The sequence below is a fragment of the Salminus brasiliensis genome, chromosome 8 (assembly GCF_030463535.1).
Source record: "Salminus brasiliensis chromosome 8, fSalBra1.hap2, whole genome shotgun sequence".
In the NCBI taxonomy this organism is placed as follows: Eukaryota; Metazoa; Chordata; class Actinopteri; order Characiformes; family Bryconidae; genus Salminus; species Salminus brasiliensis.
Window position 1 is genome coordinate 41,364,920 of NC_132885.1, and position 17,476 is coordinate 41,382,395.

At 45.6% G+C, this 17,476-nt stretch overlaps 1 protein-coding gene across 1 annotated transcript; it reads right to left on the minus strand.

Moving 5' to 3' along the window:
* Window positions 1-1,679: 1,679 nt before the first annotated feature.
* Window positions 1,680-17,025, minus strand: idh1 (isocitrate dehydrogenase (NADP(+)) 1). Its single transcript, XM_072686615.1, has 9 exons — window positions 16,916-17,025; window positions 14,785-14,915; window positions 8,726-9,017; window positions 6,922-7,027; window positions 5,135-5,312; window positions 4,495-4,646; window positions 4,119-4,259; window positions 3,827-3,989; window positions 1,680-2,476 (listed from the first exon to the last, which is right to left on the minus strand). The coding sequence occupies exons 2-9, from the start codon at window positions 14,904-14,906 to the stop codon at window positions 2,383-2,385; spliced, it is 1,248 nt and encodes a 415-aa protein (XP_072542716.1). The 5' UTR covers window positions 14,907-14,915; window positions 16,916-17,025; the 3' UTR covers window positions 1,680-2,382.
* Between the last annotated feature and the right edge of the window lie 451 nt (window positions 17,026-17,476).

The following is a 17,476-nucleotide window of genomic DNA, read 5'->3' on the forward strand; positions in this document are numbered from 1 at the left end:
TATTCTCATAATTAACATCAATTTTATGGACCCTAAAATTGAACCCTGTGGGACTTCATGGCTATTTATGCCAAACTATTAGGATTATCAAATAATTCCCAGCAGTTTCTGCATTAATAGCAGGATTTACCACTGGATAATAACCTGGGGTTCAAAAGGTTATTGTGGGTTATTGTATATACACCTTTCCGACCACTTGCTAACATGTGGTATTCTGTGCTCATAAAGGTGTCGCTGGCTTTCCATTTCGTTGTAATAATGCTGTAGCAGCACAACAGCAATCTGCACCGAGACGCCGAATGAGTCTCCATTCTTACGGCAAGAATCCAATTTGCCCGGGACAATAGCGGCTGCCTGAGAGTCTCAGCTGCTGGCATTCATACCATCTCCACCCGCTCTGCTCACCTCGTCCTTCAGGATTACCCAGCTCTGCTCTGTTTTTCGCCTGCGGCATCTAATCACGTCAAGGATCCTCGCCAGAGTGGATGCGGCTGCTGCTATCTGCAGGTTCTACCTCATGTTGTACGCTCAGGCCCTACGCCTTTTTATTTGGGCGACCAGTAGGACAAAAATACCGGCCAGGTGCTGATACCTCGACCTAAAACCTAATCCTAACTCTGATCCTGGCCCAAGTCCTAACCTTAACCAAAAACCTAATCCTAACTCTGATCCTGGCCCAAGTCCTAACCTTAACCAAAAACCTAATCCTAACTCAAGTCCTAACCTTAACCTCAACCCAAAACCTTAACCAAACCCTCATCTTGGCCCTAATCCTAACCCTAACCATCACCCTGGCCCTAATCTTATCCCTTCCCTCAACCCAAAACCTAATCCTAACCCTCATCCGAGCCCTAATCCTAATCCTAACCCAAAACCTAAACCAAACCCTCATCCTAGCCCTAATCCTAACCCTACCCTCAACCCAAAACCTAAACCCTCATCCTAGCCCTAATCCTAACCCAAAACTTAAACCCAACCCTCATCCTAGCCCTAATCCTAACCCTACCCTCAACCCAAAACCTAAACCAAACCCTCATCCTAGCCCTAATCCTAACCCAAAATTTAAACCCAACCCTCATCCTAACCCTACCCTCAACCCAATACCTAAACCCTCATCCAAGCCCTAATCCTAACCCAAAACTAAAACCCAACCCTCATCCTAGCCCTAATCCTAACCTCAACCCAAAACCTAAACCAAACCCTCATCCTAGCCCTAATCCTAACCCAAAATTTAAACCCAACCCTCATCCTAGCCCTAATCCTAACCCAAAATTTAAACCCAACCCTCATCCTAGCCCTAATCCTAACCTTACCCTCAACCCAATACCTAAACCCTCATCCTAGCCCTAATCCTAACCCAAAATTTAAACCCAACCCTCATCCTAGCCCTAATCCTAACCCTACCCTCAACCCAAAACCTAAACCCTCATCCTAGCCCTAATCCTAACCCTACCCTCAACCCAAAACCTAAACCCAACCCTCATCCTAGCCCTAATCCTAACCCTACCCTTAACCCAAAACCTAAACCCAACCCTCATCTTGGCCCTAATCTTAATCATAACCTCAGCCTAAAGCCAATCCTAACTCTAGTCCTAACCTTAACCCAAAGCTTAATCCTCAGGTCCTAAATCAGTATGACTGCTTTCCTTCAGATTCAGACAAAAGAACCGAGGCAGAACTCATGGTCCCACATTAGTTTATTAGCTGAAGATCCGCAGCGGACGCCTCACACAGGCCTGTGTAAAAGTACAGAGCTAGATCAGTAGGTTCACTCTTCACTGGACGGCTTCTTTTACAGGAGCGACATAAAGGATGCGATGACCTCACACACAGACACATAAGGCAACGAGTGTTCAAGTACCCTGACAGAGACTGGCTGGAACATGTCCTACAATTAACCGACAGACGACACACTACGGTCTGCACCACGGCGGCAGTGCTAGTGCAAAATCAGCGCTGCAGGATTAAAAGGTCACCCGGGACGGACCTGGATACGATACGATATGATATGATATGAACCCAGTAAAACATGCTCTTTACAATGGAGCTAAAACAGTGTGAAGGGTTAGCACTATGAGTGTGTGTGTGTGTGTGTGTGAGTGTGTGAGTGTGTGTGTGTGTGAGTGTGTGAGTGTGTGTGAGTGTGTGTATACACGTACCCCACTCCTAACCCTTTAAAAAGGCACTTTCACATTTAATCCACCTGAAAGTGCACCCCCAGTTGTAGTGGCACAGTCCTCTCTTGTGTGTGGTCAGCAGCCGGACCAGGAGCAGAGGTTGACCATAGCCTGTGGATTGGCCAGCGGACTGGACGAGGGTTCGAGATCTGAACGTTTGAGTGTGAGTGGTGTGGGCGTGTCGAGTCAAGTATACAGGACGGATTTACAGCTTGGGCTGGTTCGACAGCTTGGTCTTCAGGTTTTCCGCCAGCTTGTCAAGGAACTCGAAGGTGTTCAGGTAGTCGGAGCGCTGCACACTAAAGAGGCACACAGATCAGAGATCATCAGAGCTCATCAGAGCTCATCAGAGCTTCTCCACACAGACGGACAACAATATTCCAAAGGAATAATTAAACAATGGAGGTTAAGGTGTAAACAGTCATCCAGAGAGGGTTTGGTGAGCCCCCTACCACTATGCCCCGGGGGACAGAAGTTCGAATCCCGAGCCAGGCTGCTTTGCCATCAGCAGCCGAAGTCTGAAAGAGCACAGCTGGCAGTGCTCTCTCCAGGTGGGTAGATGGCGCTCTCTCCCCTCACCACTCTTTAAAGTGATGTTTTGGCCAGCGGCAGTTCAAAAAGAGGGCGGAGCCATGTTAGCCTTGTGATTGGCAGGGTTTTTTTGTTGTTTTTTTTACTGTGTCCGACTAAAACCCAGCCAAGTATTTTATTTATTTATTTTTATTTATATCCTATTATATTTATCATTTTGCTAGCAAGGACCACGCCCAGGAGGAGAACCTAGAGGACTTTTGGGCTGGAATCCAAGGCAGCTTCGAGGTAGGAACTTGGAAAGCCAAGCCCCGTTATATTTTAGGGGAGCTTGTGGACGAAGGGTGGGGATGGGGTTGAGATGAAGTGAGAAGCAATAGGTTTACATAGGGTGGTGGAGGAGGAGGAGGAGGAGCTTGGGTCGTGGTCCATCTTACAAAATGTAGTTGTCATAATAATATTGTGTATTGAATTGTGTTTATTCCTATGTCCTGGAAATGTGTTATTTAAGTGAATAAAAAAAAATATATATATATATATAAATATAAATAAAAATAAATAAATAAAATTAAAAAGTAATATATATATATAAATAATATATATATATATAAAAATAAGTATAATAATATTTGTGCATATATATATTACAAATACACACATATATCTACATACATTTATATACATATATATACATACACACAAATATTATTACGCTTACACATATTATATGTTATATAAATTGTAAATATATATATATATATATATATATATATATTTTTTTTTTTTTATTAATTTACGGTGAAGGCGTACATGTTGCATAGTCCCTAAAGGACCATTTCTAAAAAAGCTATTTTACCATCATTAACATTCCATTAAAAACTCCACGCCTGGATCCATTCTCCACCCCTGTAAAGAATCTCTTTACAAAACCCACAGTTTCACCAAAACCCAACTCTGAACAACTGTTTACATCTCAAGTTAGAACAAGACCTAGTCAAGCTAGTTAAGACATAGTGCATCCAACAAGACATGTCTGGTCGTGTGCTGCGTTGGTTCTGCGCTGGAGCTAAACCCAATACTCTACCCAGTGTCACCGCGCCCGTTTGACTGACACTTACTTGGCCAGGCCCTTGATGCAGATGGCCAGGTCCTTGGTCATGAAGCCAGCCTCGATGGTCTCGATGCAGACGGCCTCCAGCGCCTCCGCGAACACACGCAGCTCGTGGTTCTTATCCAGCTGAGCTCGGTGCAGCAGCCCCCGCGTCCACGCGAAGATGGAGGCTGAGGGGGTGAACGGAGGCGGGTGTATGAATTAGCTATGCGAGCATGTAGTACCTTCCAAAAGATTAGAATCAGTGTGTTGTCAATGCACCTCCTGACAGTGAGGTTTATAGTGTCTGTTGTTCTCACCGATGGGGTTGGTGGAGGTCTCCTTGCCCTGCTGGTGCTGGCGGTAGTGGCGCGTGACCGTGCCGTGGGCGGCCTCGGCTTCCACCGTGCGTCCATCAGGACAGATCAGCACACTGGTCATCATGCCCAGAGAGCCGTAGCCTGAGGGCAGGTCATTTGACTTAATACTCATATTAATTTACGGCCTAATGACGGTGTAATGAGGGGCTGTGGCTCAGAATCAGGGGGAACTCAAAGGCCCCCCTAAAATGCTGCGGTGGTCCTGTTCTATAAAGAGGGGGTTTATGTGGCTGATGGGTAGTGCATCTACATGGTGGGGCTTTCCGATACAAGGAGGGTAGCTTCCTAGGTTGACCTAATAAACTGGCAGACTCACCCTGAGCCACAGAGTCGGACTGCACGTCTCCATCGTAGTTCTTACAGGCCCAGATGAAGCCTCCCTCAGACTTCATGGCCTGAGCCACCATGTCGTCAATCAGTCTGTGCTCATAGTAGATGTTCTTAGCCTCGAACTGAGCCTTATATTCCCTGAGAACACAGGAGGTACAGTAATGTGTACAGATTTTAATTAACACTTTATATAACAATAAAATAAACCCAAATAAACATAAAGCCAGTGGTCAGTGAGAGTGTCTACCTATAATTAACTCTATATAACATTAGAATAAACCCAAATACACATAGTCAGTGGTCAGTGAGTGTCTACCTGTAATTAACTCTATATAACATTAGAATAAACCCAAATAAACAAAGTCAGTGGTCAGTGAGTGTCTACCTGTAATTAACTCTATATAACATTAGAATAAACCCAAATAAACATAAAGTCAATGGTCAGTGAGAGTGTCTACCTGTAATTAGCTCTATATAACATTAGAATAAACCCAGTAAACATAAAGTCAGTGGTCAGTGAGAGTGTCTACCTGTAATTAACTGTAACGCCGGACTGATTAGATAAACATGGTGTTTGAGGGGAACTGGGAACAGTGGATATCTGGGTTTGGCAACACGGCTCTCACTTGTCATAGATCTCCTGGAAGATGTCCTTGAAGCGGCCGTCGTACTTCTTGAGGATGGTGTTTTTAGTGCTGAGGAAGAGCGGGCAGCCTTTGGTCAGCGCCATCTGGAAGGAGCTGTGAGCGAAGTCGCGGATGGACTTGTCTGTGTTGTACATGCCCAGAGCAACTCCACCGGTGCCTGCACACAAACACAGCAGGACGGTCGAACACACACATCTCCAACAGTACACAAACACACACACACACACACACACACACACACACACACACACACACACACACACACACAGCTCCAGATCTGATCAGAACAGATAAAGCAGCTGAACATGAATCCAGTAAAAAGGAGAAACAAGAGCTTCTCATTCTGAAGAAAGAAAGTAGTGAGATCTTGTCGGTGAGCTAGTCTGAAGAACAGAGCTCGGTTCCTCCAGGTTTCTCCTGGACGCCCCCCAGTCCAGCCAGCACAGCGTGGAGGATGTGTCCAACTCCATCAGCAGCAGCAGCAGCAGCAGCTCACCTGATTTACCATCATTAAGCCCTGATTTACCACCAAACCAGGTGTTGATCTGAGGAGAACTCTAAATAACACTAGACTCCATAAGAGAGGAGAACTTTGGAGATGTTCTAATGATGAACACAGTGACTGAGAACCTCCACCTCCTGTAGGAGTGATATTATTAGTGTTTACCTGTAATTAACTCTATATAACATTAGAATAAACCCAAATAAACATAAAGTCAGTGGTCAGTGAGAGTGTCTACCTGTAATTAACTCTATATAACATTAGAATAAACCCAAATAAACATAAAGTCAGTGGTCAGTGAGAGTGTCTACCTGTAATTAACTCTATATAACATTAGAATAAACCCAAATAAACATAAAGTCAGTGGTCAGTGAGAGTGTCTACCTGTAATTAACTCTATATAACATTAGAATAAACCCAAATAAACAGAAATGTTAAATAATGTTAAAGCTAGGGCACATTTTAGAGGACAGAATCAAACACTTCGGAGAGCTAATTATTATTCATGATTAATATTATTAACTGTTATAAAACCTTTATTGTAAATAAATAAATAAATAAATAAAACCCTGATGTGTAATTCACCTCAGTTCTACCAGTTCAAGGGGAAATTTTCATTTTTACCAAAATTTGATTGGATTAAATGATGATTCTTTACAAAATCATTCTGAAGAATGCAGTAATCACAGATTAATTCATCCATTCATTAATTAGTTAGTTCTGTTTTGCACACTAAAAATATATATATGAAAAATTACATTTATTAAATGTGTGTGTATTAGCAATAACATACTGTTAACCTGTAAAGACAGGCCTACTGTTCCTAATAGGATTCCTTATTCACCTCAGTTCTACCAGTGGTCAGAGTACAGGCTCATACAGACCCTGACGGTGCTGTTCGCTCGGTCAGGGAAAGTGACTCCCAGGTGAAAAGCGAAAAGCCAGAAGGTCCGTCTGCTTAACCATTAACTCCTCAACAATAAGCAACAGGGCTCACTTGCATCACCCTGTTCCTGCACTGCACAGGGCCCAGCCGCAAGAAATGGCGAAATGGCTATTTAATCAGCTCAGTATTTGCTCACAGGGAGGTGGGGCGCACACACACACACACACACACACACACACACACACACACACACACACACACACACAGAGAAGACAATCAATCCATGTGGACAGAGGGTCATATACTGCAATACAGTCGGTCACAGTATGGTCCCCTGACCTTCCCACAGGCATCTGGAGCGGTCACTTCACTCTTTACCTTCGAAGTCATGGACGACAAACTTCAGAGACTGCCCTCCATCCTTGGGCGTGTAGGTCATCTCCACTCGTCCCGGTCCAGGAACAACGAAGTCTGTGGCCTTGTACTGCAACAGAGGACACGGATGTTAGGAATGTAACAGTAACGCTCTCTACCCTTTTTGGAACATTGCTATGAAGATCTGATTGCATCCAGCAATCACAGAAGCATTACTGAGGCCAGGTATTTTGAATGGGGGGGAATTTCAAACGCAACCCCAGCTCATCTCAGAGGGATTACTTGGAGATCCATCACTTTTTACTATTATTATTATTATTATTATTATTATTATATTAATAGCAGAATGAGTGCCCCAAGCTGCTACTGTCTGCCTGTGTCATGTAGCTAACCCTGTCCATTAGAAGGGGTGTCTGGTTACTTCTGGACACATGGTGCAAAGAACAGGAGTCACACAGGAGAATCGTGGAGCGGCTTCTGTCGAAAAGGACAAGGGCGCCATCTAGGGGCTCAATGCAGGCAGCACTGAGCAAATGTATAAGAAACTCAATTCTGACATCTAGTGGTCAAAAGCAGCAAGAACCACTCATAACTTAAGTCCTTTTGGTGAAGGAATTAAAAAATAAAATAAAATAATAAATAAATAAATAAAATAATTAATTATATCGCTTTAAAAAATCCATACAATCCATATACAAAACAATGATTATTATTATTGTTTCTATTATTATTAATAATAATTATTGCCTATAGCAGTTTAGCCCCGCCCATCCACCCTGAAGTTATGAGGAGTGTTTCAGGCCAGGCTGTTTTAGAATGAAGATCCAGGAACAATTCACTTCAATATAGCATCAGACAAGGTTCCCCTTTCATCACGAGTCAAAGAACCCCTTTGTGGTACTACACAGAACCTAGTGCCGGGTGGTGCGATGGTTCATTCCTTTTTGTTCAGAATAAATAAATTCATTTATTTATTTATTGATTCAGTTCAAGGGAAAATTGATTTTATTTTTTTACCAAAACTTGATTGTATTAGATGATGATTCTTTAGGAAATCAATCATCATTTCAATACATTAAATCACCCAGTAAATTACAAACACAGAGCTTTAACTCTCTCTCTGAAGAATGCAGTAATCACTGATTAATTAATTAATTAGTTCTGTTTTGCACACTAAAAATATTTGATATACATTTTTTTGTTGTTTAATTTGTGTGTATTAGCCATAACATAAGCCACTATTCACCTGTAAAGACAGGCCTACTGGTTTTGATAGGATTCCAGTTTTATACAAATAAATATACAAATATAATTTCAAAGTTAATCTTACTGGTGAAAATAAATAATATATGAATAAATTAAAATACTGTGATGAACAATAAATAAATAAATTAGTTAATTAATAAATATATATATAGTATTATATAGTGAGTATATATAGTGATTTTGAGGTATAGGACGGATCCGCTTGAGCAGAACCCCATGAGAAACGTGTAGGACTGCAGGACTTCAGCAGTCCAAAGGGCAGCTCAGGTCGCCTGACTAAACTTTGCCCATCTGCCTGTACAGGCCGACAGAACTTTGTACTGTACGCGTTTGGTCGCAGGTGAGTCACTGAGTGAATCATTCATGAGTGAATCATTCATGAGTCAAATAATTACATCTATTATAACTAAGAAATAAAGCCAGAACTGTGATAAAACTGCAGAATCAAACGAGCTGATTGCAGATCAAGCGTATTCATCTCTGCACAGTTTGATTCATTTGACTATAATTCGCAAGGAAATGATTCACTGATTCAGCTCACCTGGTCTCCGTGGGCATGTCTGCCGATGATGATGGGCTTGACCCAGCCAGGGACCAGGCGCGGGATGTTTTTGCAGATGATGGCCTCTCTGAACACGGTTCCGCCCAGGATGTTCCGGATGGTTCCGTTGGGCGAGCGCCACATCTGCTTCAGCTTGAATTCCTCCACGCGATTCTCGTCTGGAGTGATGGTGGCGCACTTGATGCCCACGTTGTAGCGCCGCACTGCCTCTGCCGCTTCCACGGTCACCCGGTCATCGGTGGCGTCGCGGTTCTCCATGCCCAGGTCATAGCTAGGGGGTAAGGAACAGAAATCTCTGACCTCAATTATAACAATTTAATGACGATTCTTTAGAAAATGATTCAGTTCAACAGGAAATCTCATTTTTCACCAAAATGTGAGTCGATTAACTGATGATTCTTTAGGAACTGAATCATTTCATTACCTTGATGTTTACAGAATTAAGATTCAATCAGATTGTGATTCTTTAGTAAATGATTCAATACATTACTAAATCTCTAATTTCACAATTTGATTCTTCAATTTGAATAAAACTATTTGATGCACCAGGAAAGCTTGGAATTTATGATTCAATGCATTGAGAAATCTCACATTGTACCACAATTTGATTCAGTTTGAATACAATTCTTAAGGAAATGACTCAAAGCTTTAGTTCAACTGCAAGGAAGGAAATGATTCATGATTCAATGCATTGTGAAACCTCTAATTTCCCCACAATTTGATTCAATTTGATTTCAGGAAATAATTAAATGCATCAGGAAATTCTTATTTTCATGTAAATTAGATTTAGAATAGATTATGATTCTTTGAGAAATGATTCAATGCATCGATAACTCTTTAATGTCTCATAATTTGATTCAATCAGTTTATAATTCATGAGGAAATTATTCATTAAACCACAAATCATCAAAATTGTATTTGATTTGTTTAGGATTCTTTAGGAAACCATTTAGTGAATTATATGAAATCTCAAAAATAATAATAATAAAAAAAAGATTACTGTGTGATTTTATTATGTTTTAATAAAAATATAATAATAAGTAAACACACAGATTCTCGCACACGTTCAACAGATTTGGCTGCAAGTCACAGCAGCTCCTCCTGCTCTCTCACAGTCACCGAACAGTCGCATGTTCAGCACGGCTCTTAGTGAACGGGGCCACTGGGAACCCGCTGCTGGTTCAGCAGCAGCACAAAGACATTCTGTTCCAAATGAACTGGGACTGAACACACTCACAACTCTCTGCTGCTGCTGCGGCAATAGAACAGCATAACAGCCACAGAGAGAAATACGACCCTCAAACAGCGAGGTTTTACATCCGGAGGGAAATACACCAGCCGAGGGATCGTCAGCTCCACCCTGCTGCAGCACTGCTGCTGTCGCACTTCAGAAAATTAACGAGAAAAACAAGAAGATTGTTCTACAGGAGCTCCACCAGCACAATGCTTCTACACAAACCCTACGTCCCATCACCAGACAATCAATTCAGACAGTTTTCCTGCATTTCCTACATCCATCTACCATCCACCCATCCATCCATCTACCTACCCATCCACCAATCCATCTACCTACCTACCCATCCACCCATCCATTCATCTACTTACCCATTCACCCATCCATCCATCTACCTACCCATCCACCAATCCATCTACCTACCTACCCATCCACCCATCCATCCATCTACCTACCCATCCACCAATCCATCTACCTACCTACCCATCCACCCATCCATCCATCTACCTACCCATCCACCAATCCATCTACCTACCTACCCATCCACCAACCCATCCACCAATCTATCTACCATCTACCTACCTACCCATCCACCCATTCATCCATCTACCTACCCATCCATGTACCATCTACCTACCTACCCATCCATCCATCATCTACCTACCCATCCATCCATCTACCCATCCATGTACCACCTATCTAGCCATCCATCCATCATCTACCCATCCATCCATCTACCTACCCATCCATCTACCATCTACCCACCCACCCATCCATCCATCCACCTACCCACCCATCTACCTACCTACCCATCCACCCATCCATCCATCTACCTACCCATCCACCAATCCATCTACCTACCTACCCATCCACCCATCCATCCATCTACCTACCCATCCACCAATCCATCTACCTACCTACCCATCCACCAATCTATCTACCATCTACCTACCTACCCATCCACCCATTCATCCATCTACCTACCCATCCATGTACCATCTACCTACCTACCCATCCATCCATCATCTACCTACCCATCCATCCATCTACCCATCCATGTACCACCTATCTAGCCATCCATCCATCATCTACCCATCCATCCATCTACCTACCCATCCATCTACCATCTACCCACCCACCCATCCATCCATCTACCCACCCATCTACCCTCTACCCACCCACCCATCCATCCATCCACCTACCCACCCATCTACCCTCTACCCATCCATCCATCTACCTACCCATCCATCCATCCATCCACCTACCACCCATCCATCCATCATATACCTACCCATCCATTCATCCATCCACCTACCACCCATCCATCCATCTACCATATACCTACCCATCCATTCATCCATCTACCTACCTACCCATCCATCCATCCACCCATCCATCCGCCCACCAATCCATCCGCCCACCCATCCATCCTTCTACCTACCCATCCATCTACCCTCTACCCATCCATCCATCTACCTACCCATCCACCCATCCATCCATCCACCTACCCACCCATCTACCCTCTACCCATCCATCCATCTACCTACCCATCCATCCATCCATCCACCTACCACCCATCCATCCATCTACCATATACCTACCCATCCATTCATCCATCCATCTACCTACCTACCCATCCATCCATCCATCCACCCACCCACCCATCCACCAACCCATCCATCTACCCTCTACCCATCCATCCATCTACCTACCCATCCACCCATCCATCCGCACACCCATCTACCCACCCACCCATCCATCCATCCACCTACCCACCCATCTACCCTCTACCCATCCATCCATCTACCTACCCATCCATCCATCCATCCACCTACCACCCATCCATCCATCTACCATATACCTACCCATCCATTCATCCATCCATCTACCTACCTACCCATCCATCCATCTACCTAGCCACCCATCCACCCACCCACCCACCCATCCATCCATCCATCCATCCACCCACCCACCCACCCATCCATCCATCCATCTACCTAGCCAATCATCCATCTACCATCTACCATCTACCTACCTATCTATCTACATATCTATCCTCACCAACCTACCCAACCATCCACAATCCATCTACCTTAACCTACATATCTATCCATCTCCCCACCCACCCATCTTCAAAGCCCCCCAGCATTGAGCTGTGGAGCAGTGGAACTGTGTTCTCTGGAATAATGGATGGTGGTGCTCTAACCAATAATTTTTGGAGAGGAGGTGGGGTGTTGATCATCCAACATCCTGAGCTCCCTAACGCTCTTGTTGCTGAATGCAATCAAATCTTCACAGCAATCCTCCTTCAAAATCTAGTAGAAAGTCTTCTTCCCTGGAAAGTAGACACAGTTACTCCATCTATCCGTCTACCACCCATGGACCCCTTCACCGGTCAGTCCATTCATCTACCATCCCTTCACAAAAAGCTTGGGCTGTCCCCTTAAGCAATCAAAGACACCAAGAGCGATGTGCATGCGTGCCTGAACTACTGACCAACACTACTGTGCCGTCCACTCCAAAGGTCCATGGCACGAGGGGTGGGCCGCATTACATCACGTCCTTAAAGTGCCAACATCCTGCATGCTACCGTCCAATCAGAGCGCTTATCAAGAGTCCCAGCCCTGGAGGAGGAGCATCGCTGTGCATCAGGCAGTGTGGGGGAGTTTTCCTGTCTGTGAGTTCAGGCTATTGTGTTGATCTGGCCGTAACCTTTCACCCACATTCCCGTGCTGCTTCCCCGCCCCTCCGAGGAGTGCTATACAGAGCTTTACAGGGCAGGAGCAGCAGCACTGAGCACACTTACGTTACAACATCGTTTATTACAAAAGCCGTGGTGTCCAAATTCCGGCACCTGACGTTAGAGGCCTGTGCAAAGAGTGGCCTCCTTCAACGGCCTTCGGGTAAATGGGAAAGACCTGGGGGTTAAACTCTTAGGGAATCTTTGCAGCTTGATGATGGGTCAGCACTGTACCCATACATACCCACAGTCTATACCCCTAAATAACTATACAGAACACTATATAGCCCTCTGCTTCCCACGTCACCGTCTTAAACAGGACTCCTGCATCTCAAAACAAGGGTCTCTTTCATGCCTCCACTTTCCAGACCTGACCTCCTGCACTGGTCAACCAGCTCACGTGGGCGCAGGGCTACACCGGGCCGCAGCCAGGCAGCCTTTAGTACATCATTACCCCCAAACTGTCCTCCGGCCGAAAAGGGAACGTAAACAGGTCCATAGTGCAGGTGTTAATGGGATGTCCCATGGCACAGTAATCAAACGTGTGTAACAGCATCACCCTGGGGTCCAAAGGTCCATGGCACGAGGGGTGGGCCGCATTACATCCCGTGCTTAAAGTGCCAACTGCTGCCGTCCAATCAATGCGCTTAACTGGCTGATAACGGTGCTATCCCACAAGTTCGGGTCAAGTTCAGGAAACCTATCCTGGGCTCCTTTCGGTCACTGCAGTGTGATCGCTATCAGTCAAATGAGCATTAAAGGGCCCATATGCAACATTTTTCTGTGCCTTTAAGACTGATCTGTGTATGTAAATAAGCTCTGTGCTGATTGGTAGTTGTGTGCTGTGCTTTATTCAATAATAAGCAGTCTGGTCTGAAACACTCCTCATAACTTCAAAGAGAACGGGCGGGGTCTAGATTGATATAAGCTGAATATGTAAATTAGTAGGTTTTTGTGACATCACAAAAACAGTCCACTCATATCTCAAAACTGGCTTTGTGCTTCTCTCAAAAAGCAGTCCAGGCTTCAAAATGGTGAAATATTCCTTATGACGTCAAAGTAAAGGGGCGGGGCTAATCTGCTATAGGCTGAATAGGCAAATTCGCATTTACAAATGTGTTGCTCTTTGTGACATCACAAAAGCAGACCTTTCAAAATGAGCTTTAATTACTTTTTTAATATAAATTTGGTACTGGCCCTTTAAAGCTAACTAACTAGGCTAACTTAATGGCTATATTCTGGCATGCGCCTCCTTCAAAAGGATGCAACACTCCTTATAACTTCAACATAAAGGGGCGGAGCTAATCTGCTGTAGGCTGAATAGGCGAATACACGTGCACATGTGTTTATGTTTGTTGATCTTTGTGACATCACAAAAGCAGCCCTTTCAAATGAGCTTTAGGGATGTTTGGGGTATACATTTAGCATTGGTCCTTTAAGGCTAACTAACTAGGCTAACCTAATGGCCTTGTGACTCCTGGCTGAAACACTCCTTATAACTTCAACGTAAAGGGGCGGAGCTAACCTGCTGTAGGCTGAATAGGGAAATATACATATATGTAAATATGTTGGTGAATTTAAAAGCACTTTGTCTGTGATCTGGCACCTTGAAAAAACAACAACAACAACAACAACAACAACATCTGGCAGGATGTGTAAAAGCTCAGTAACACCTGGATGTTCCTCAGGTGTGGTTTTCTGAATGTACTGTGAGAAAAGTTTAATTAGATAATAATTTTATAATAATTTAATAATAAAGTAACAACAGCATGAACAGCAGTTGTGAAGAAAAACACCAGCTTATGACTTCCAGCTTTGAGAAGATGATTCTCCACGGTCTCCAAGATTAATTAGACCACCCCCGTCCACCAGCACCTCGCGACGCCTCTGTGTGCATTAATATTCATTACTCAGTCGGGCTGTCGACTAAAGGTTACTTCGGGTTAAACCTGAATAACACCTTCAAACCCGATCTGCTCGCCAGGGAAATCAGATGAAGCTTGGCGATAATGGCAGAGCTTCTATCCAGCTGCGTAGAACCTAATCCCCCCTCCCCACGCTCACCTGTGCAGGTCTAACTCCAGGTACGGGAAGATGAGCTTGTCTTTAATGAGCTCCCAGATGACTCTGGTCATCTCGTCTCCCTGCATCTCCACCACGGAGCCGGCCTTGATCTTCTGGGACATTTTTGGAATCTGGAAGACAGGCAGATGCAGATACGTATGAGACCCAGCTTCCGCACGAATGAATGAAGGCTGCTGAACCTGTGAGTCAGCATTTTTGTAATGCCCCGCCCACCACCCCCCCTCGTCTCTTAGCTTAACTGAAGGCTGAGGTTGCGCAACAGGTCGGTGTGGACAGACTTGTACTAATGGCTGCTGAACCCCCTCACCGCAGTTTTAAAAAAAAGCTACCGTTAGCAGCAGATCCTGATTTATGTCCTGTTAGTTGCAAGGTGGGGCCTCCAAGGATCCACCTTTGGTCGGCACTGACCACTGCATACCGGGAACACCTTACAAGACTGGTCCTTCTGACCCGGCCGTCTTGTAAAAGTGTCTCAGATTCTTACGTTTGTCCATTTTCCCAGCTTCAACACCTTCAAGACCTTCAAGACTTGACTGTTCACTCGCTGCCTAATGTATCCACTCCTTAGCATGACCAACCAGACCACGCCAGTCTACCAGCATGACCAACCAGACCACGCCGGTTCACCGGCATGACCAACCAGACCACGCCGGTCCACCAGCATGACCAACCAGACCACGCCGGTCTACCGGCATGACCAACCAGACCACGCCGGGCCACCAGCATGACCAACCAGACCACGCCGGGCCACCAGCATGACCAACCAGACCACGCCGGTCTACCGGCATGACCAACCAGACCACGCCGGGCCACCAGCATGACCAACCAGACCACGCCGGTTCACCGGCATGACCAACCAGACCACGCCGGGCCAATCCAGCATGACCAACCAGACCACGCCAGTCTACCAGCATGACCAACCAGACCACGCCGGGCCAATCCAGCATGACCAACCGGACCCCGCCGGTTCACCAGCATGACCAACCGGACCACGTTGGAATACCAGCATGACCAACCAGACCACGCCGGTTCACCAGCATGACCAACCGGACCACGTTGGTTCACCAGCATGACCAACCAGACCACGCCGGCCTACCAGCATGACCAACCGGACCACGCCGGCCTACCAGCATAACCAACCGGACCACGCCGGCCTACCAGCATAACCAACCGGACCACGTTGGTTCACCAGCATGACCAACCAGACCACGCCGGTCTACCAGCATGACCAACCAGACCACGCCGGTCTACCAGCATGACCAACCGGACCACGCCGGCCTACCAGCATGACCAACTGGACCACGCCGGCCTACCAGCATAACCAACCGGACCACGCCGGCCTACCAGCATGACCAACCGGACCACGCCGGCCTACCAGCATGACCAACCGGACCACGTTGGTTCACCAGCATGACCAACCGGACCACGCCGGCCTACCAGCATGACCAACCAGACCACGCCAGTCTACCAGCATGACCAACCAGACCCCACTGGTTCACCAGTATGTCCAAGCTCGTTGCCCAGCATGACCAGCTTGACTACACTGATCAACCAGCTTCACCAGCCTGGCAACACTAGTCCACCAGTATGACCAAGCTGGCTGACCTGCAACTTGCTCAAACAGTATGTCAGCCTGACCAAGCTGGTCATCAGATGGATGACCAGCTTTTAGACCACCTGGGCGTTAAAACACTGGCACCAGAAGGTCTGGGAGCACCTCTGGGTCTTGGGAGGAAGGAGGTAAGACACACACACACACACACACACACACACACACACACACACACACTACTGTCTGTTAATGATAATTAATGCTAATGCCATTGTAACAATGTAACGTCAACGTCGATGGGCTTGACCTGTCCAGTCTCAACGCCCTGCCTTGCCCTAACCCTCAACACACCGTGTACTGGTGTCATCCCAGCACCAGTAACAGTGAAAACGGGCTGTTCTGGAGACGACAGGTTATCAGATCCAGTCCCCAGTTTGCAGACCGGTGGTTTTCCAGGCCAGGCTAGCAGCTACCTGCCCCCAAACAAAGCCACGTACTGCAACAGCCGCGGGCTACGACGACACGTCTCGCGCTACACCGGCGCGTTACTGCTCCTACCTGTGCACAGGTATCTCTCTCCAGCTGTAGACTAAACCCCCAGTAAAGCGCTCCAGTACAACCAGTACAGCCACTAAAGACCGCTCCAGCTCCAGACTGAGAAAACTGGGTTTGTGGGTGTGGCCTGATAAGAGCAGGGCGGGGTCCGAGCCCAGATAAGAGCTCGATTGGCCAGGACGGCCCAGCTGATGACCCTCCAACCAATCAGAGACAACACGGAAACTGGAGCAGGCCAATAAGAGGCCAACACACGGTAGGTGGACGGTGTGCGCATGCGCAGGAGGATTATACAACACGTTAAAAAGGCCTTTCAGCTTTTTAGTACATTTTTAGGAATTATTTAAAAGGTGCCAACAAAAATATGTATTAATTATTTTATAAAAACATAATTTTATATCATTTTATAAAACACAAATGATAATATATTCCAAAACAAACTAAATTAAACTAATTTACATATTTATCTTCAAGTCTACCAGTGTTTCAACAATACAATCTACAGTCATTGGCCATTTTATCAGAAACACCTGCACATACACCAGTCAGCCATAACATTAAAAC

What these genes read in the sequence shown, in the direction of transcription:
- idh1 (XM_072686615.1), bottom strand. Translation starts at nt 14,906, where the DNA reads ATGTCCCAGAAGATCAAGGCCGGCTCCGTGGTGGAGATGCAGGGAGAC. An exon ending in CTGGAGTTAGACCTGCACAG is followed by an intron (nt 9,018 to 14,784) that starts GTGAGCGTGGGG and finishes CTTACCCCCTAG; the next exon opens with CTATGACCTGGGCATGGAGA. An exon ending in GTCCGACTCTGTGGCTCAGG is followed by an intron (nt 4,260 to 4,494) that starts GTGAGTCTGCCA and finishes ACCTGCCCTCAG; the next exon opens with GCTACGGCTCTCTGGGCATG.